Here is a 20,715-nt window from a genome sequence, read left to right as displayed (position 1 = left end):
CCCTGTGCTCCACCCTCTACACCTAGCTCGGTGCTTCTTACTCGACATTGCACAGTGCTCCTCTGATGCACAATACTCAGTGCTACCTCATTGAAAGGACCCAGTGCTACCACGATGCACAACACCCACTGAGATCAAAAGGTGTATCAGCCAGTGCACCCATAACAAACATCAAACAGGGCTTCCAGGACGTGCATTACTCTGTGCTCCCTAAAAGTGCACCCCAGGTACTCTTCCTCATGGATGCCACCACTCTGCTCTTCTGCCGTACAGCCCCGGCTGCACCCCATTATGTGTTCCACTGATGAATATCGCCTTATGCACCGTGCTGCAATGGGAAATGTATGACTATTGGTTGTGCACAGTGAAGTTTCAGTATTTGTTGGCAGGTGTGAATGGGTGTCTGGAGGTCTGGTGCTCTCAGTCAAGCTTTGGGTCTGCAGACTTATTGGTGAGGGGGTGCAAGTTAGAAAAATCAGACCCATTGGCTTTGTCAATGCTTCTTAGAAAAGGGCCCCACATTATTTCATAAGTAAACATGTTAAAACAACACATCCGATGGGAGATGTGCATGGCCTTATCACCAAGTCCAGAGACACTCAGGCTTCTTCAAACTGCAGTCCACTGGCCATTCTCATATATAATAAGATTCTCCTGTCCTAGGATACAGATGAAGCAATGGCATGGTTACTGGGCCTGGGTATGTCACGAGAGACCCTCAAGAATGCAAGGACCACACCTTTTGGGAACTTGTAGGACAGTCTGCACCTGGGATTGGCATTGCACCTACAGTGCCCAGAAAGCATAGTTCATTTGTACCCCTTCAAACCAAGGGGCTCCTTCTTCAGGTCCACAATGCCATAAGGTGCCATAGAGAGGTCTGGACATCTTCATGCGTTTTCACGCGGGATTAACACCGTTCATCCGCAAGTGACTCATCTGCATCCTGCAGGTTCCGGGGGCGGTCCATGTTGCGGTCCATGGTGCGGTCCATGGTGCGGTCCATGTTGCGGTCCATGTTGCGGTCCATGTTGCGGTCCATGTTGCGGTCCATGCTGCGGTCCATGCTGCGATCCATGCTGCGATCCATGCTGCGGTCCATGCAGCGGTCCATGTTGCGGTCCATGCTGCGGTCCATGTTGCGGTCCATGCTGCGATCCATGCTGCGGTCCATGCAGCGGTCCATGTTACGGTCCATGCTGCGGTCCATTGTGCGGTTCACTGTGCGGTCCATCGTGCGGTTCACCGTGCGGTCCCGGAGGAGAACCTTCTTCTGTAACTCTGAATAGAAATCAACACTATCCGACACAGAGCGGATGGGCTGATCCCGATAGAATCCCATCTCGGTGGACTCTGGGAAGCCCTGTGGGTCAGAAGCTGTCTGGTCATAGATCTTCTGGTTGCGTTTGAACTCCAGCACAGTCTTGGTGTATGTGTTGAGGGTGGTGACGGCGGAAGCCATGCAGCAGGTGAAGGATGCCCAGGCAGTGCTGGAAACAAGATGTGTTGGCAACATGAGTAATGACAATACTTGCAATAACAATATATATGCAGAACTTTATGCAAGCATTACACAGGACATTTGTATCTACAAGTCACTCTATGTGACTTGTGCGTACATGTTACTCTAACACAGACGCGTATCAAGATCACAACTCCTCGACACATATTGCATTTATCAATATACGAACCGATCACTATTGGCATATTGTAGTCCCCCCTTTTCCTCATTGCTGCCTTCATTCATAGAAATTCCTATTTAGACAGTGATACAGTTGCATTTTTCTAACAGCTGTTCCCCACTAAACCACATTGGTGTTCATTTGTGTGTCCTGCAGAAGACATCCTATATATCAGAGTGAAAATACTGAAACTGAGGTAGACATTTCAAGAGACAGTTTCTAAATTAAAGTCTCATGTTATGCTCTTCTTTTATAGACTAATTTGCAGCCCAGTTGTAGATGACAGCACACCTCCACTGCCTAGGTATGTGCTTTCACTTCAGGTAAGACATTGCCACATTTGCAATGCCTGCCCTGTAGGTTAACATGACCAGTTGATCCTATGGGCATGCAGTTGACTGTTCAGAGAGGCCTCAAGGTTCAAGGAGTGGGCTTTCCCTTTCATATCCTCAGGCTCCAATGCTGAAGGCAACCTGGCACCCTATGTATCTGCTCAGCCACAAACACACAGCCGACCACTAGAGTACAGGCCACAGGAGAGATATTATTCACATGCACTTCCACCTATCTTCATGAGTCATTGCTATAGAGATTCAGTGAACTCCTACTTCTGGCATCAGTCTCCTACAAGCAAGAGGTGATGTAGTGATGGAAGACTGCTTTTTGCAAATTAAGGGCACTCTCAGTTTTACATAAACCTATTCAGCAGATTGGGAAAATGGAAATAGCAAAATTAATCTTGCCCAAAGACTCCAGATGCTTGCCTATTGAGATCAGAAGAAGGCACAATGCAATCCTCTACAAAAGGCCATTAAAGGAGAGGAGCCAGTGGGGACAAGCAGTTTGGAAAATGGGTTACACTTTAAAAGATTTATTCAGATGCCTGAAAGGGACAGATGTACCTAAATTAAGTTAGAACCATGACAAAGGCTCTCTCACAAGTTATAGGCGTAGGCCGCGTGAGGGCCGATAATGAGTGAGAGGGGCTTTACCAACTATTGTTGCTCGAAGTAGGGTTGCAATACTAATAGAACATTCATCCCGCTGAGGGTAGATTATTCTAAATTAAACACAGAGAAGCATAAAAGCATGCCTTTGAAGTTAGGAGCAGAAGGCCTTTGCCTGTCATTATTGTCCCTTTGCCACTCCACTGTCTGCCAATGCCGCTCTCAACACCCCTATGTAGTAATACAGTGTTATAGCCCACCACCAAAGGTTATGCTGGTCATTAAAGACACTCTACCTAATGTGGAAATTAAGGTTGTATACAGACAATTAAAGTGTATTCACCACATTCATGTGCCTAGAGGGTGGCGTCCCAGACACTGAAGTGAGGTAGGATAGAGACAGGGCTACCATTAATATTCAATGAGGTCCTGTAGCAATGGGCTGAATAATTCTTCCTGAGCACTGCCATATGATGGATTGTAGGGGTGAGGAATGGGTAAGTAGTTCCTGTTCTTAAAGAAAGGGAAATTATTAGGCAGGGTAGGCCCTTTTGCCTTTTGCTGACTACTGTTTCAGGAAGATTGGTGACTATCAGGCGTAGATATTTCCCCCACTTCATTGTGCCCTTGTTTTGGATATTCCTGCTTGAAAACAGACTCATCACCACCTGCTGTGAAGTCCATCACCTTAAAAGAAAGCTATATTTGCACTACAACCTGAAAATGACATTTGCAAAAGAACCACTCCTAAGTGTTTTCAAACTCTTAGATAATGGATCTCAATCCCCTGTCTAGAAAATGAGCATAAATATGCGACCCAAAGCATCCACCTTTGTTCCACTTTCAAGTTCTTCTTGAACAATAAATAAGTGGGTCCACAGAGTACACAGAGAGCTGGTATGTAACCAGGGCTGAGTGGGATAGTTGGCAGTCTCCCAGAGGTAAGGGAACATAAGTGTATGCTACTACCTGAAGAAACTAACGGTCTTCCAAGTGACTAGTAGCCTGCCTGCCCAGAGAAGGAAGAAGAGTGCCTTGCCCAGGAGGATGAGAACTGTCCAGGTAGAGAAGTCCGGCTGTGTTCCCAGTGAGAGTAATATCCACATGCAGCGGCTGACATCAGGAAAACAGCCGGAGCTGACCCAGGTGATGGGATTCTCCCATTGTGGTTCCAATATTAGACACACAACAACAATAGGAGAGGTAGGGAAAATCAAGGACACTCTCTCGATCCCCAGATAGATGCAAATAAACAAAAACAGAGAGGTCAGATCAATTTCTTAAAACCACAAAAACGGAGTCATATAAAGTTCACACACCCACTTTGGGTGGGAAAGAAAGCCCTCACACACCGACCTAGTCAGTGTCATGCTTCATCATCGGGCCCCACCAAAGAGGCCGAGTGCCTCTTTGGTGTGCTACGACGCCAGAAAGACTGCGGAGCTGGTTGTGTGAGAAAGGCGTGCTGTGAGGTAATAATTAATGATAAAAGTGCCTAAAAAAGGTATCAAAAAGTAAATTTTAATAAGTGATCCCTAAGGCACAGAACACAGAGTATTATGTGTCTGAATTTTGCTGCCAAGGTATTAGGATTGGTAAAATTCAGAAATACTTATATTAGTTATATCAGTCAACATGTTTCTGCCATATGGGTGGTTTAAATTTACCAAGGCATTCATCAGGACTAAACCCCGGCGGTATGGACTCTCTAATCGTCCACCCTGACCTGGGGACGTGAAAGTGAAAATTAAAAAAGGTGAAAAAGTGCTTAAAAGAAGAGCGGGTTGCTCATTCAAAAATACTCCCAATTGTGCACTTTAAAACAGGGCGCTACTTGCACCATGGGTCTCAGGAGGGGGGTTAGAGCGAACCTGGCACATCGCCCTCAGCGCTCTCAACCCGCTGAAAACCTAGCTGCTCCCTCGATACCGGACCCCGAAGATTCGGGGTCCGGTATCGAGGGAAGATTCGGGGTCCGGTATCGAGGGAGCAGCTAGGTTTTCAGCGGGTTGAGAGCGCTGAGGGCGATGTGCCAGGTTCGCTCTAACCCCCCTCCTGAGACCCATGGTGCAAGTAGCGCCCTGTTTTAAAGTGCTGATACACTCCACAATTGGGAGTATTTTTGAATGAGCAACCCGCTCTTCTTTTAAGCACTTTTTCACCTTTTTTAATTTTCACTTTCACGTCCCCAGGTCAGGGTGGACGATTAGAGAGTCCATACCGCCGGGGTTTAGTCCTGATGAATGCCTTGGTAAAAAAAAAATTTGTTTTGTTTTTAAAAACCTTTATTAGCAAAAAATATAAAACAGGTATACGCCTACAACCCACTGGGCCGGCTAGCACAATATCACAAATCAACGTAAAATTACACAGCTCATCAGCCGACAACCAGGGGTCCGGCAGCCATGGTGCACGATATCAGTCAATTCCTGAACGACAGGATATGGAAAGGTTTCATTTTTAAAACAACCAAACAAGAAAAAACGAAGAGGAGAAAAACAAGGCTATGCCCTAGTTACGTTGTCTGTTCCATAGGATGCGGGGAGAGACAGTCCAAAGACATTATGAAAAGACAGGAGAGCCCTCAGGAGAACAAATAAAGGGGGGAGGGGGGGAGAACAGGGACCCAGAGCCAGTAAGCTATCGATAACACAATACAGGAAGGAGCCGAAACGCATAGTCAAGGGGAACAAGGCACGTCAGGGGGATCAATGAAAGGGGGGTCGCATATATCCCCACGGAATGAGTTCCATTGGTCCCATATCCTACCCCATTTTTTGGGCCTGCCACGAGAGATATAAACAATCTTCTCCCTGAACATGCACCAATCCATGTTGTCTTCCCACCTGGAGACCGACGGAGCCCTCTGGGAACCCCACAATTGTGCAATGTCCCTTTTCGCAACCATGTTCCCCAAGCGTCACCCATAGAGTCTGAGCAACATTACAATCATTCGGTTCCCATACATTCAATAGACAGCGCCTGGCTTCAGGTAGCAGCTGAACATTCGTGACCTCACCCATCACCGCATGTACTCCATTCCAAAAAGACACAACCTCCGGGCACTCCCACACAATGTGGAGGAAGGTAGCAAGCATACCACAGCCCCGCCGACACAGTCCATCCTCAGAGAAACCCATATGCATCAATCGGGGACCCGTGACATAGACCCGGTGCAGAATTTTCAGCTGAACGAGTCGCAGACGAGCCGGAATCGCTACCTCTTTAGGAGAGGATATCGCGGCTTGCCAATCCTCATCATCCAATTCTAGCCCATCGTTAGTCCAGGTACTACGTAGGTGAACAAGCAAGTCCGATCGAGTATTAATAAGTTTCTTATAAATAAGGGAGAAAGGGAGATAGTGCTGTCCGGAACATGTCCGTCCAGCACCCTGTCTTCCAGGGGGCAGCTCTCCGGGATATCAGAACCAGCCGGAAAAACCGACCCAATGGCATGACGAACCTGAAGGTATCGAAAAAATTCCGAAGCATTCAAACCATATTCCTCCTGTAGCTCGGCAAAGGTCTTCACTCTACCCCTAACCCAGAGATCACCCAACTTACTGATCCCGATGAGGTCCCATCTATCAAACCCTTTTGAAGTCCATAGTTCACCCAGCCTCTCCGCGGCAAACAGAGGGGTCGCTCTGGTCAGCCTATCTGTCCATCCAGTAGCCGCAGTCGCGCTGCCCCATACCCGTACCGCCACTCCAGTGGGTCCCGTCAAATTCTTCCTAGCACCTCGAGAATAAAATGCCCTGTAGTAATCCCCCCCGGGCAAGAGCCACCGGTCCATTTCGAAAGCCGGATTGGGAACTGGACCATACATGGCATGATTTACGGCACTCAATTGAGATGCCCAGTAATACCGTCGTATATCAGGTAACGCAATGCCCCCATCGTACCAGGGTAGCGTAAGCTTAGCCAACGCAATACGGGTGCGGCCAGCCCACACTAGCTTCCTCTGGAGGCACTCAATTTCGCGAAAGTAGCCAGCCGGAACTAGATCAAGTGTGTTTTGCACAGCATACAGGAACCGGGGAAGATACATCATTTTAAAGAAAGCTGCCCGTCCCAAGGGGGATAAGGGCAGACCACACCAAGCCGCGACGTCCGACCGAAGCCGGGCGAGCGGAGGCAACAAATTCCGGTCATACCGTAATGCAGGGTCAAGAGAAATAAAAATCCCCAAATACTTAAAACCATCAGTACAAACCGGGATCGGGCATACTCGGGGCAAAGAAAGAGGATCACCGGTAAGCGGGAAGATACAGGACTTGGACCAATTAATAACCAGCCCAGAGTTACGTCCAAAGGAGCATAGAACATCAAAGAGGACTCCCAGTGACTTACGAGGGGACATCAAATACAACAAGATGTCGTCAGCATACAATGATACACGGTCCTCGAAGCCAGGGGACCACCGAATACCCTTTAGGGAAGGTTCCCATCTGAGCCAGGAGGCCAGAGGCTCAAGCGCAAGTGCAAACAACAGCGGAGACAAAGGACATCCCTGCCTCGTGCCTCGCCCAAGAGCGAAGGGCTCCGAAGCTCTACCATTAACCACCACCTGCGCCATGCAATAAATTTCGGACCAAAGCCGAACTTGGCGAGAGTGGCCCACAAATATGGCCACTCGACTGTATCAAAGGCCATCGAGGCATCAAGAGAGACCAAGATGGCCGGTTCACTAAGAGATCCCGCCCTCGCGATGACGCCATGCAGACGACGAAGATTGAGGGCAGTGTTGCGTTGGGGGATAAAACCGGACTGGTCCGGGTGAACCAGTCCGCTAATCACCGTCGCCAGTCGATTTGCCAGTATTTTCGCCAATATCTTGGGTTCAGCATTTAGAAGTGAAATAGGGCGATACGATGAGCAGCACTCGCGGGGTTTGCCGTCTTTATGAATGACCACAATAGAGGCCAGCCGTTGGTCTCTGGGAAGAGATCCAAGGTCACGCGACGCCGCAAACATACGCAGCAAATACGGCGACATTTTGTCTGGGCAGAGCTTGTACAGCTCAACCGGAATACCGTTGGGGCCCGTAGCCTTCCCCGAACGAAGAGAGCGAATAGCGAGCGCAACCTCATCGACGGAGAAATCAGTCTCCATTAACGCCCCGTCTGACTCCGAGAGACCGGGCAACTCAAGATCACGAAGTAGCAAGCGCGAGTCCTCCTCCGGCAAGCCCGAAACCGGCGCGTACACGACCCGAAAGTGCTGGGCAAACACCTCAACTATCTCAACCGGGTCTACGACCCGCGCCCCATCGACTCTCTCAACCACAGGCACAACACGATTCATTCTATCACGCCTATCCAGCCAAGCAATCAACTTCCCCGCTTTATCACCCACATCATATAGACGCCCCTGCTGCATACGATGCATCGCCTCAGCCGAGGCAGTCACCAAAGCCCTGTAATCAAATTGCTTAAGAGCCAAAACATGCAATATCTCAGGCGTAACCCCAGCCTCCAACCGTTCCTCCAACCCAGTAATCTCAGACTCCAAGCTCACCACCTCTTCTTGTTTACGCCGCTTCTCAGCAGCAACCAGGGACAAAGTCTGACCACGGATCACAGTCTTATAAGCCTCCCATAGGGAGACCGGGGAAGACACCGATCCCTCATTTTCGGCAAAATAAAAATTCATACATTTGACCACCTCGGATCTGATGATGGGATTCTGAAAGTGCCATGGATTGATTGGGGCAATTCGGCCCCCAGTCCCCAAACAGATATCTAAGTGGAGCCATAGCGGGGAGTGGTCTGAGATCCCTCTAGCCAGGTGTTTAATTTCACGCACAGAGAACAACTGCACCATCGGCACGAGGATATAGTCAAGTCTCGAGAGACTTCCATGGGCTCCCGAGTGGAAAGTATACTGAAGCCGGCCAGGGTGCAGTTGTCTCCAACAGTCGGCCAGCCCGAAGGCATCCAAGAATTTTCCCAACCATAACTGTGATGTTGGGAGGATTCTGGGGGGGCTACGATCACTCTCTCCATTCACCACAGAGTTAAAGTCACCACCCAACACCAGCAAACCATCAGGCAAACCCAGAATTACCTCACCCAAATCGGCAAACGTAGTGGATTGCAGCCCAGGCGGAACATAGATCGACAGTATGGAAATCAATTTCCCCTCCCATCTCCCCGTAATGCCCGCATAGCGGCCCCTGTCATCCAAAACCGTGCCATCTATCTCCAGGGGAAGGGAATTCCTTACCAGGATGCCAGCCCCTCTCGACCCCGTAGTGAAGCCGGAATGCGCCACCAAACGATAGCCTCTTCTATTCAATGCGTGACATGTATTGCCCACCAAATGGGTCTCTTGGAGCAGGACCACATCCGGGGAACACCTCTTCAAGTATTGCAGCAGAATCCCACGTTTAACCCTGTCCCCAAGACCATTAACATTCCAGCTCAACACCCTAAGCCCCCTACCCCCCATCCCGAAAGAAGACCGACCGCCCCCCCATCTCGAAACAGTCACATGACAGTAAATGTAAAGCAAAGCACAGCCTCGACACAAACAAATAGAAAAGAACCCCCCCACCACCCCCAGTGAACCCATCAAACGCAAACCCCCCTCCCTGCACCCCTGCGGTAGACCGAAGAGCCACCCCTACTTGCAGTGTGCCTGTCGCCCCATTAAACTAAGCTACAAAAAGCGAGAAAAGTCCCCAGAGGAGGAAGATCCCCGGAACCCCCGCCCCCCACCCCCGGGCATTCACACAATGCTTAAAACATAGTCTCTAAGCCACTGCAGCGGATCCTGGTTCGCCGATGTAGACTCACTGCTCCTGGTCCTCCACGCCGCCCTCAGCGCCTCTCGTGTCCTCCGGGCCTTCATGTCGCGTCGATAGAGTGTCCAACCAGTCACTAACCACCTCAGGGCGGTCAAAGAAAAGCGCACGATCAGAATGTTCGATTCTCAGACGGGCCGGGAAGAGCATGGCATATTTTAGTCCCAGGTCCCTGAGGCGCCGTTTCACACCCGTAAAGCCCATCCTTTGCTTCTGCACTGCCTGGGTGAAGTCCGGGTAAAAACTAATTGAAGCGTTCTCAAATTTAGTGGGCCCATTGGTTCGGGAAGCTTGCAGGATAGCGTCTCTGTCGCGAAAATTGAAGAGTCTAGCAATTATGGGCCGCGGAGCGGCTCCCGTCTTTGGCTTGCCACCCGGGACACGGTGGGCCCGCTATCACAGCGAAGAATTTACTTAGGCCTTTCGGTATCAGATGCTTGAGCACAAGGTCCTCCACCAGGATATCAACAGGCATATCGGCAGAATTCTCCGGGACACCCACAATGCGAACGTTATTGCGCCTGGCACGGCCCTCAAAATCTTCCAACCGATTGGCAAACAGGTCACAGGTAGTCCGAAGATGGCGGACCGTGGTCTGGAGTTCCGAGACATCCGTGGTCAAACTAGAGGTCTTGAGGTCGAGAGATTTGACACGCTCGTTGGTTTTCCCAAGGTCTGCTCTGATGAGGGTGACATCGATCGCCACCGTATCTATCTTAGCTGCCAGGGTTTCATATTGCTGGCCCATAGTGGATCGGACACTCGCAATAGCACCCATAACGTCTTTCAGTGTTGGCTCCTCGTCATCAGGAGTACCGTCCCCAGCTTCCTCCAGGGCACCACTCGATCCGCCCGGGGATCCCCTTGGTCGAGTAAATCGATCAATGGTCTGAGACTGGGTGACCCCCCCTCGGGACAAACCTCTGGCGCCGCGTCTCTCAACGACTGTTCTGCCCGTCATGACGTGTAAGGAGCCCCAACTGGAATTGCAGAATCCAGTCAAAATGATCTTCGTCGTGGCAGGCTCGGAACTGCGAGTAGACAGGGACACAGCACTAGTAAAAGGCTGGCAGCGATAGCAGAATCGGAACTCCGATCGGGAATTGGGCGTTCTCAACAAGGAGCAGAAACGAAACCGAAAGTACACCAGGGGCAAAGGGCGTGGCTTATCAGCCGTTGTTGTTCAATTGCCACCTGGGTACCTCGGAGACTCAAGCCCCCGGCTGGCGTACGATGTAGGCCTCAAAGTTCAGGGTGCAGTAAGTCCGGTATCCGACGGCCAAATCGATTTTGGAAAGGATCGCTGGCATCAGCAGGGCATCAATAAAAAGTACCCGTCGTCATAATCAGGATCAGCAACAGGATAGTCGCGGGAGGCGGAAGGGGTCTCGGGAGCCCTTAGCTCACGCGTCCATCTTGGAATCGCGCGAAGCTCCTCCCCCCTGCCTTGGTAAATTTAAACCACCCATATGGCAGAAACATGTTGACTGATATAACTAATATAAGTATTTCTGAATTTTACCAATCCTAATACCTTGGCAGCAAAATTCAGACACATAATACTCTGTGTTCTGTGCCTTAGGGATCACTTATTAAAATTTACTTTTTGATACCTTTTTTAGGCACTTTTATCATTAATTATTACCTCACAGCACGCCCTTCTCACACAACCAGCTCCGCAGTCTTTCTGGCGTCGTAGCACACCAAAGAGGCACTCGGCCTCTTTGGTGGGGCCCGATGATGAAGCATGACACTGACTAGGTCGGTGTGTGAGGGCTTTCTTTCCCACCCAAAGTGGGTGTGTGAACTTTATATGACTCCGTTTTTGTGGTTTTCAGAAATTGATCTGACCTCTCTGTTTTTGTTTATTTGGTTCCAATATTAGAACATTGGAATGTTGGGAGCTCCATTGAAAACAATGGAGTGCTCCGGTCTTATAATGGCTGGTATAAGCCCAGGGCTCCAACATTCCAATGTTTCTTTGTTCACAGCTCTGGCTGTGAAAAAAGGCTTCAGGGAGCCTGAGGGGATTCCAATCCCCTCGCGCTCCCTTAAGGCTTTGTTTTTTTTGTTAGAACATTCTGCCCTCTAGTGGCAGAATGTTCTAATAGCCTCATAGCCCTTCGTAGCTGGGCTATCCCGGCTGTTAAAGTCCCTCTCCCTCGTTAAAGGCCTGAGCCGACGCTGGAGAGGGCCTTTAATAGCCGGTATAGCCCTCTACGGCGGGCTATAAGGCAATAGTGAATCACTTAAAAATCAAGGCCAAAAGCAACATTGTGCTCTACGCCAGCCCTGCAGCATACCCAGACAACTGGTGCAGTTGTTGCCCCAAGTTGGTCGACCTGGTGAGAGATCTATCATCTCTGCTGAAGCAGAAGCAATGTTATCGGCAAGCTGGCCGTAAGTCCCAAGGATTTGCAGCTGTCTGAAACCTGATCAGAGGTTACAGGTAGTAAAGATAACCCCCCCTCTCAAACTTGCTCCGAGGATGCAACTTCCAAAGAAGAGCACCCGCGAAGTAGGCATGCCGCTATAACTCCAGCGATTCATGTCCTGACTGAGGCCGCCCCATTCGGCTTCACATCATCAGAGCTGATGCTGAACGTGCAGGTCTGACTAGCTATTTCCTTCAGGAGAGGATAGATCAGCTCAGATCACCTTCAACCCAAGACAGCAAAAAAACTGCTGACAGAGAGTAAGAGGATCTGCGTCAGGATCTCTTTGGAGGTTCTATGAAGGTGACGCAATGTCAACTTTTACAGAGACATTTTCACCATGACTCCATCAGTCAATCTGAAGCCTTTAGAGAGGTCTTTATTATGATCAATATCTTGTTACATACATTTTTCTTAGGTCAAGTAGTTTTCTGGGCGGGGGTTTTAATTTTTATGTCTGGCTTGACAGTGCAGCAATACTAGACCTTATGTGATCAACAGAAAAAGAGCTTTAAGAAGCCTTACTGAGAAAGGGGCTAAGGCCCAGATGTAGGTAATAGCAATTTACCGAATGGTAAATACCGAATTTTACCGATTCGGTATTTACAATTCGGTAATTGCTATGTAGGTAAATAATTCGGTAAAAATACCGAATCTTTAAGATTCGGTAATTACTGATTCGGTAGTTACCGAATCGGTATCTGCCATTGATTCCTATGGGCCTTGAAGCCCATAGGATTCAATAGCAAATACCGATTCGGTATTTGCGGTAAAATTACCGATTTTACAAGGGGGACAGGCTGTCACTTTGACACCCTGTTGCACCTCTGTTTCGGGCTTGTGTGCCATGTGGCACACAGACATGCCCTAAGGGCATGTCTGTGTGTCACATGGCACAGGTGTACATGCACAGATGTGCATGTACACTGGAATTTGTTATTTACCATGGAATAGTATTCCATGGTAAATAACGATTCGGTAAGGGCCTGTGGCACTGATTACAGTGCCACCTACATATTGATTTACAGAATCGGTAAAATTACCGATTCGGTATTTTACCGACTCTGTATATTTACCGAATCGGTAAAATTACCGATTCTGTAAATCAATGGCCCTCTACATTACAATTCCCAAATACCGGTCGGTAACGGCCGAAATCGGCCGTTACCGACCGGTAATTGGCGAGCTACATCTGGCCCTTAGTCTGGACTCAATCACTGATTTACTTGAGTGCAGTTTTTGATTGGGCAGAAGTTGTGCTATTACACTGGAAAAGAGTGCATGTATTCCACTAAATGCCCTGTGAGAGAGTGTATGCTCCACACAACAGTCTGAGTTCAAGGGTTTAAATGTTAGTTATCCCCTGAGGCAAACTTCATGGGAGAAGATATGTGCTCTGAGAATCGTTTTCATTCCATTTTAGGATGCATTGCAATTTGTTCTGCCAACTTTAATTTTGTACATATTTGTAATTTTATGACTTTATAGTGATAGATGCCAGGTGAGAAATCTGTGCGGGACGCAGTGGGCCTATGCTGGTGATGGTGACAAACCAGTGATAAAAGCTGTAGGCCTGATTGGTTTATTGGAAAGGTTTTGTCAAAGATCAAAGGTCTAATATTTTGTATTATGAAAATATATGAGAAACGAAGTAAACCTGAGTTATTTATTGTCAATATTATATGTTAAAGCCAATAGGCGTTTAAGAGTGGATTATAGTCACACTGTGTTAATGCCTGTATATAGGTTGTAATACTTGGTTCCTCACAGCTTACTGTAATAGGCACGGGTTTTGATGTTAGTTTCCTCGTCTGCAGGTAGCAGATTTGCACTTTTATAATCGTTATTAACTCTATTATGTGGCCTGACCACTGTTTTGCCAACTGAAATTTTGTATACATTTATTATTTCCTGACTGTAAGACTGAGGCTGCATTGTGGGAAAGCTAATGCAGAATCCAGTAAACCTGAGACGGTTACAGTGACAAGCCAACAATAAAGGATGACAGTAGGCATAATTGGTTATTAGAGGACATTTATATCAAATGTCATAGGTCTGATATGATTATTATGAATAGTTGTTAGGTGAGAAGCAGGGTGGAATTTAAAGCACTATGCACCTGTCATCGGATCATCAATGGCAGGGCACCTCTCCCCCTACAGGGCCTCCTGACACAATACGAGCCTGCTCGTTCCCTTAGATCCTCTGGCTCGGGACGCCTGTCCATTCCTAAGGTGTCCAAAGCAAGGATGGGCGGCAGGTCCGTCAGGTATCTGGCGGCATCTAGCTGGAACAAACTCCCTGTGGCGTTACGCCTGGAACCCTCAGAGCCCATTTTCAGAGCTAAGCTAAAAACATTTCTTTATGCCCGGTAGTGGTTTCCCAACTCAGCACCTTTTCTGCTAGTGTTTGCATCTTAGCGCGGGGACACGCCGTATGGCGTCACCATGCGCTCTACAAAACCCCCTATTATTATTATTATTATAGTTACAAAAAAGGGTGTGAGCCTGGCTGATTCACTCTAAAACACATTTGTTAAACCTTATAGACCTTTACGGGTGGATTGTCAATACACTGTGTTAAAGGATGTAGACAGATATTTTGTTACATGGAATCACACAGATTACCTTCTTATGCTAGGTTTTGAAGTTCGTTATGCCACCTCCCCTCTCAAACACCTGGAGCTGAAGATTTGCAATTTGATAATCCTTTGTAAACCGTTTTTCAGAGGGGTTGTATATTGTTTAGACAATTTAATTTTGTATATATTTGTAATTGTATGTCTATGCCTGAGGGTGCCAGGTTATGTGCAATGCAGGAAACCTTTGTTGCTTATTGAGACAAGGCAGCTATGAAGGATATAGGCTTGATTGTTTACGACAAAGGTAGGAGGTCCCGCATACCTACTGTGAAATGTATTTGTAAAAGACGATAGGATTTACGGGTGGGTTTTTATTACACTGTGCTGAAAGTTGTAGACTACTGTTTTGTTACATGGGAGCTCAACAATTACCTTAACAAAAAGGGCTTTGGTCTTGGCTACCCCCTCAGTTAAACTCAAGAAGATATGGACTGATAATCTTTGTTATGCCTTCTTAAGAGGATTTATATAATGTTTTGCCAACAATAATTGTATAAGTATTAGCATTTTGCTGACACTTTTCCTGACGGTTATCTTGTCAGAAGGTTTTTGCTCAGAACATTAGGGAATGCGGGTGGTCAGTTACCTAATGAAAAAGCTCTGCAGGTACCAGCCAGGTAGACTGTTAAGAAAGAGCACTAAATCTCTCCTTACCCCACTCCGTGTCCGAACTGTACGAAGTGGAGGACGTTCCTTCTCCTTTCTCGCCCCCTACCTCTGGAACAAGCTTCCGTTCCATCTTATCTCCATAACTGAACATAAGCGCTACCGGAAGGAATTAAAAACATGGCTATTCCACCAAAATCAACAAGGTTCAGTCTCAGCCCATTCTCCCACTGGAGTTCACAAGCGCCATGAGACTTTACGGTGATTTGCGTGCTCAATAAGTTTCTGTGACTTTGACTAAGTTTCTGTGACTTTGACAATACTTACTAGAAAGCCCATCCGTAGTCCCAGGAGTGCGGCCTCCAGTCTTCGGGCCCAAGGCTGACCGTGGCCTGGAAGACCTGTGTGTACATCATGTGAGCCACCATCCCAAGAAGGCCTGAGGACACAAACAGGGAAGATCATGCAATGGAGCAACTTCTCAAAGCAATGGAAAACCTTACAGTGTTCTTGTGGTTTCCTGTTCCCATACATATGTTACTAGTGCCCTCCCCAGTTTTAGTGAGCCTTGTACTCGTGGCAGAGGCTTCACAGATTCACAAAGAGCCTCTGCACTCATGGCGGAGGCTCCACAGTTGTAGCGGGATCTCTGAACCGTCCCGGGATCTCTGCACTCATGGTAGGATCTCTGCAAGATCTCTGGACTTTAGTTTTTCATTGCTAAGATGTCCAGTATTTGTAAAGCACAAACAATTACCCAAAGGTGTCAAGGCACTGGAGGCCCTCTGGAAGATTAAGTGAGCTATTGCCCAGAGTCACATGGTGCTGGGCTGATCTGCCGCCGGCACCGGGGATTGAACCCTGAGTACCTGGGTTCCGGTGTCAGTTGCCCTGGCCGCTGCGCCACACCTCTTCCACATCTCGCAGTGAGTGCAGAGATCCCACCACGACTGCGGAACCCCCGCCGCGAGTGCTGAGGCTCTTTGTGAATTGGGCCAATGAGTGGTCTAGCACTGATAGGAAGGACTAAGGATGGACACGAAGGGCAGATATTTCACATGTTTCAAGGTTATTTTCTAGCCCGGGGCACCATTATATAAATAATAAATTAGAATCAAAACACATTTCATGTCACTACAACTATAATTAAAGCTTCATAAATCAGTAATAGAAGTTTACAACTAGGTGACGTTCAATACAGACTTGATGAGCTACTATCTTATGACTGTATTATTAATTACTAAAATACTCTCATTAATTAATAGATCACATTAACAAAGCAATGGTGGGTGGTAATATCACGACACATGGAATCTAGCCATCACTGAGATAAGAACCTCCTATATACTTATTTCACTTTACCTGCAATACAGAGTGCTCAACAAATATTCAAATAATCTGCATAGGAATTCATACATGTGTCAGGTGAATGAGAACTAGCCCATTGACCAGGAATATAATTTAACTTCAACCTTTTTGCAGTCAATTGTAAAATGTGACATCCTATAAAAACTATTTAAAAAGTGATCTAATGCCAGCTTGTTCGGTAGCTTGGCGCCTCCAGCACTGCAGCGTCTTCCATCACCAGGTCCTCTCTAGTAGAGTTTCAGTAATGGAAGTAATTGAGTGAGGCTAAATGGAAACAAGATAGAGGTGCCACAGATAGGAGACAGTATGGGATGTTTCCTGGACTCATGAACAGAGGCAATAGGCCCTTCCTCAGTTCTCCGCACAGGCATTCAGAAATCTAGGCATCAATAATACCAATGGGACACAGAATGTGTAATGAAAGAGAATTACGAAAAAACATGGACTCTATAGAGAGACTGGTAGAGCGCTGTAACAGAATGCAGCTATCAACGGGGCTGTGTTTTGCTCTGTTGAAATGGCTGTAATTTGCCCAGGCTGTTAAATGTGCTCCTAAACATTCAGATCCCATTGCATCACAGGCTTTTTGGTCAACTGAGGACACTTGTAGTCAAACGAGCGTGGACAGGGATGCAACTTAGTGTAGGTTGGCAAACAGTAAAATTATCATAGAAGGAGGGTATCTTTGCAGAGCTGAATTTCTAGGTATTCTATTTGATCTCACAGGCAATGTGGGAAACACCTTTCCTGTACAGTGTGCTAAAATGGAGTACACTGTGTAGAGAGGACAAGAAATCCCCAAAAGGCACATAGAGGTTAAAGTAGATTAGACTAACTCTCTTTTTGTGGTAATGTGGGAGAGCAGTTAGACCAATTTGTAAAACGAATGTTGATTTTTATATAGTTTTTAAGATCATAAACACAGTTCTAAGGTAAGTACTTTTGGAGATAAGATTTGCAAAGTTCGATAAATATATCACTTCTACGCGCAGTTAAGCACCATAGGAAACAATGTAAAAAAAAGCTGAAAAATGCACAGGAATTCAAGAAATGCTTACACAAAGTTCACCTTCTCGTTTCAGGTCGATGTTGGGATAAGGTCCAAAGTTCTTGGAAGCTGGTGCTCAAGGACGAAAGGGCCACTTGAATAAGACCTACACAGAGGGACTTGCAGGTAAGTCCGGTGGTTCTCCTTAAAGGAAGGCGGTTGCAAGGGCCAGGGAACCATGGAAGTAGAGCCGACTGGTCGGTGCTGGGCTGGGTACAAAACAAACAGGTCGGCTGGGTGACATGTAGCTTGAGGTCCTCGCGGTAAGGAGCAGGCAACTTGGAGAGGTGATTGCGGGACAGCTGGGCCACTCAGGTAGCGGGTCTTGGGTGTCTTGATGTCCCTTGATGGGTGTTTGCTTGTGGTGCTTCGGGAGTGGGCTCTTCCTCTCGGTGTTTGATGTCGGGGTCCAGTACCTCAGCTATTGGTATGGCCTGGCTCCGGTAGGTTATGGTGTCTTCAGACTTGGTGGGGAGACAGATTTGATCCTCCAGAGCTATTGTACCTCCATTCGTTTTGGTGCTGTATCAAGGTGGCCGAGGGGCAGCACGTCAACAAACCAGACTTCACGGGATCGGTGCCTGCGGTGTGCAGGGGAGTGGTGCTCTCACTCCGAGGGTGCTTCATGGTGATTTCCTGAAGGTCGGAGGTGCTCCGGGTTTCTTGGAGTCCTTTCAGTTTTCAGGATGACACCGAGGCAGTGACTGTCGAGTCCTGAGAGCAGCAGGCAGGGTTTGGCACCTTTTACTTCTACAGCAGGGCTTCAGTTCTCGACCAGCTGGTCTTCTTTGTCCTGGTCTGCTCCTTGTCCATCGAATCTGATGTTCAGGTCTCAGGGTGCTACCTAAATACTGAATTTAGGGGCATTATAAGGGGAGACAGGTAAAAGCCAGCGGGACGCATTACTGAGCACGGAGGCACTCTGGTCGTTGACCTTTTAATTACAGCGGCATTTCCTGGACTTTGCAGCACAACTCGCCCCATTGGACACCGGGGCATTTGGTGACGGACTGCAAGCAGGCTACCGGGTGAGTGCGGTCAGCGGGGCTGCGAGCGTGCAGGGGACTCCATTGCCCAGGAGTCCCTGCAAGACCATTTGCTAACTTCCGGTCCGCTCTCCCTGCTGCCGCCCCCCGCCCCTCAGCGGTCTTAAAAACCTTTCCCATCCCTTCATCTGCGGGTCGCATTACTGAGCACGGAGGCACTCTGGTCGTTGACCTTTTAATTACAGCGGCATTTCCTGGACTTTGCAGCACAACTCGCCCCATTGGACACCGGGGCATTTGGTGACGGACTGCAAGCAGGCTACCGGGTGAGTGCGGTCAGCGGGGCTACGAGCGTGCAGGGGACTCCATTGCCCAGGAGTCCCTGCAAGACCATTTGCTAACTTCCGGTCCGCTCTCCCTGCTGCCACGCCCCCCTGTCTTACACGACCTCTTACTTATTGTCTCAGCACTCCCGCAGCGCGGGACGCAGCCTGGGGCAAGACCGGGCTAAGAGCGGGCCGTTTGAGGCCGTTCGAGGACTAAGAGGGCTGGGCTGGGCCACCCCCCCTTGTTGGTACATTATACAGTTTTATTGTTGTTTGTATTGTTATTTATTCACTTGTATTCTGTAAAATGTGCTCACGGGGTAGTCGGAGCAAAACCCTCATGGCTGCTAGCAATTCCAATAGAACCCTGGATGATTTCCTAGTCAAAACTAATTTGGCTATTGACGAGGAAATCAGTAAAATGCAGCACAAGGTTTCCTTAGAACTTGATGCTGCAAGAAGGCTGTCAGAGCACATAGCTAGTACAAAAAAATCCTCACTGGGGAATATTGCATCTGCCCGTACGCCCGATCGTACAGTAGCTCCCCGGCCTTTGATAACAACGGCAGCTATCCATCCCGCACCGTTAACTACTTTTTTAAATTCCCCTCCTATCCCCATTCCAACTCTAGTGCAACAAAACAAAGTCCCCGTCCCGCTAACTAGTGGTATAGGCTCCATCTCTTTTCCCAAAATTAATCCAATCACGAGATCGTGCAGTGCCAAGAAAGTAGCAACCTATAAAAAGAAATGTCTTGCGAGATCTATTTATGCTCGGAAAAAAGCTAGAATTGCTAGATCTCAGTTTTTTAATAGTAGACGGGCCATGGGTTCCCTTGGGGCGAAAGATGATAGCTCTAAAACCACTCCCAGCGTTTTGGGTGGGGAAGCCGCTCCCGGCTTACTTAGCCTGGTGGAAGACAACATTCTAATAGTGCGATCAATCCAGAGGGTCGGCAGAGTAGACCTGTGAATGAAAGGGAGGGGGACGAAGAATTCCTTAAGATAGTTTGGGGTACGCTTAAGCAATTACTATCCCCTTTGGAATTAAGACTTTCCCGCATAGAGAACAATTTGCTGGAAATGGATAGGACTATAGTCACCCTGGCTAGTCTGAGTTTAAAAGAAATGGAAGCCAAGCTCCCATGTGTAACTGATTCTATTCCTCAACTTAAGGCACCTGTTCCTATTCTATCTCCCCCGCACGTATCTGAAAGTATCCCTGTGACTTTGTCTGCACCTAAACCAATACCAAAGCCTCGCACCACTACTGCCAACCTTATAGCACCTACCCCTAGCCTAGATGTACCAAAATCTCTTTCCTCGCAAAAACCTGCTAATAGACAGAACTTTATCCCAAGAGCAGCAGTCCACCATGCCTCAAGGCCTGAACGCATGAACTACCCTCTACGACAGGCTAGCCGTCCCAACTTTCGCGGAGGGTTCATTGATCTCCCTCCTGAAGCTGGGTCCTATGTTATTATATTAGCTGGTGTCCCAGAATTGGACTCGCATTCTCAGGAGAATCATCTTTCCTTAAAAAACAAGGTCATTCATTGGCTTAATTCTAATAAACAGCTCCCCGGTCACTATAGAAGTAGTGTTTTAATGGTACGGAGAGTGCCCTGGATAGGCCCCACGCACAAGTCTATAGCTGGTGACTGTGTTGTGTTATCATTTGCTGACCCCCACACAGCCCAGCATCTCTGTGCATGGCCATCTTACGAAGTTAATTCTACTATAGTTGTGAGGCCACTTACTTTTTTCTACCCTCCTAGACACCAACCTACGCAGGAGGGCGTATGGTCAAATGTCCAGCACGCCAGACGGCCAATACATATGGTTGATGGACACACTCAGCACAATTG

At 48.0% G+C, this 20,715-nt stretch overlaps 1 protein-coding gene across 1 annotated transcript in view; it reads right to left on the bottom strand.

Moving 5' to 3' along the window:
* Positions 1-910: 910 nt before the first annotated feature.
* GSG1 (germ cell associated 1) overlaps positions 911-20,715 on the bottom strand; it is a 91,862-nt gene continuing 72,057 nt past the window's right edge. Inside the window, exons 4-6 of the mRNA XM_078683528.1 lie at positions 15,447-15,558; positions 1,235-1,490; positions 911-970 (exon numbers count right to left, since the gene is read on the bottom strand). Coding sequence (XP_078539654.1) covers positions 911-970; positions 1,235-1,490; positions 15,447-15,558 — 428 coding nt within the window. The remainder of the gene's footprint in view (positions 971-1,234; positions 1,491-15,446; positions 15,559-20,715) is intronic.

The sequence above is a fragment of the Lissotriton helveticus genome, chromosome 3_1, assembly GCF_964261635.1.
Source record: "Lissotriton helveticus chromosome 3_1, aLisHel1.1, whole genome shotgun sequence".
NCBI lineage: Eukaryota > Metazoa > Chordata > Amphibia > Caudata > Salamandridae > Lissotriton > Lissotriton helveticus.
Note: the sequence above shows the minus strand (reverse complement) of the source record. Positions and strands in the feature narration are given on the sequence as shown.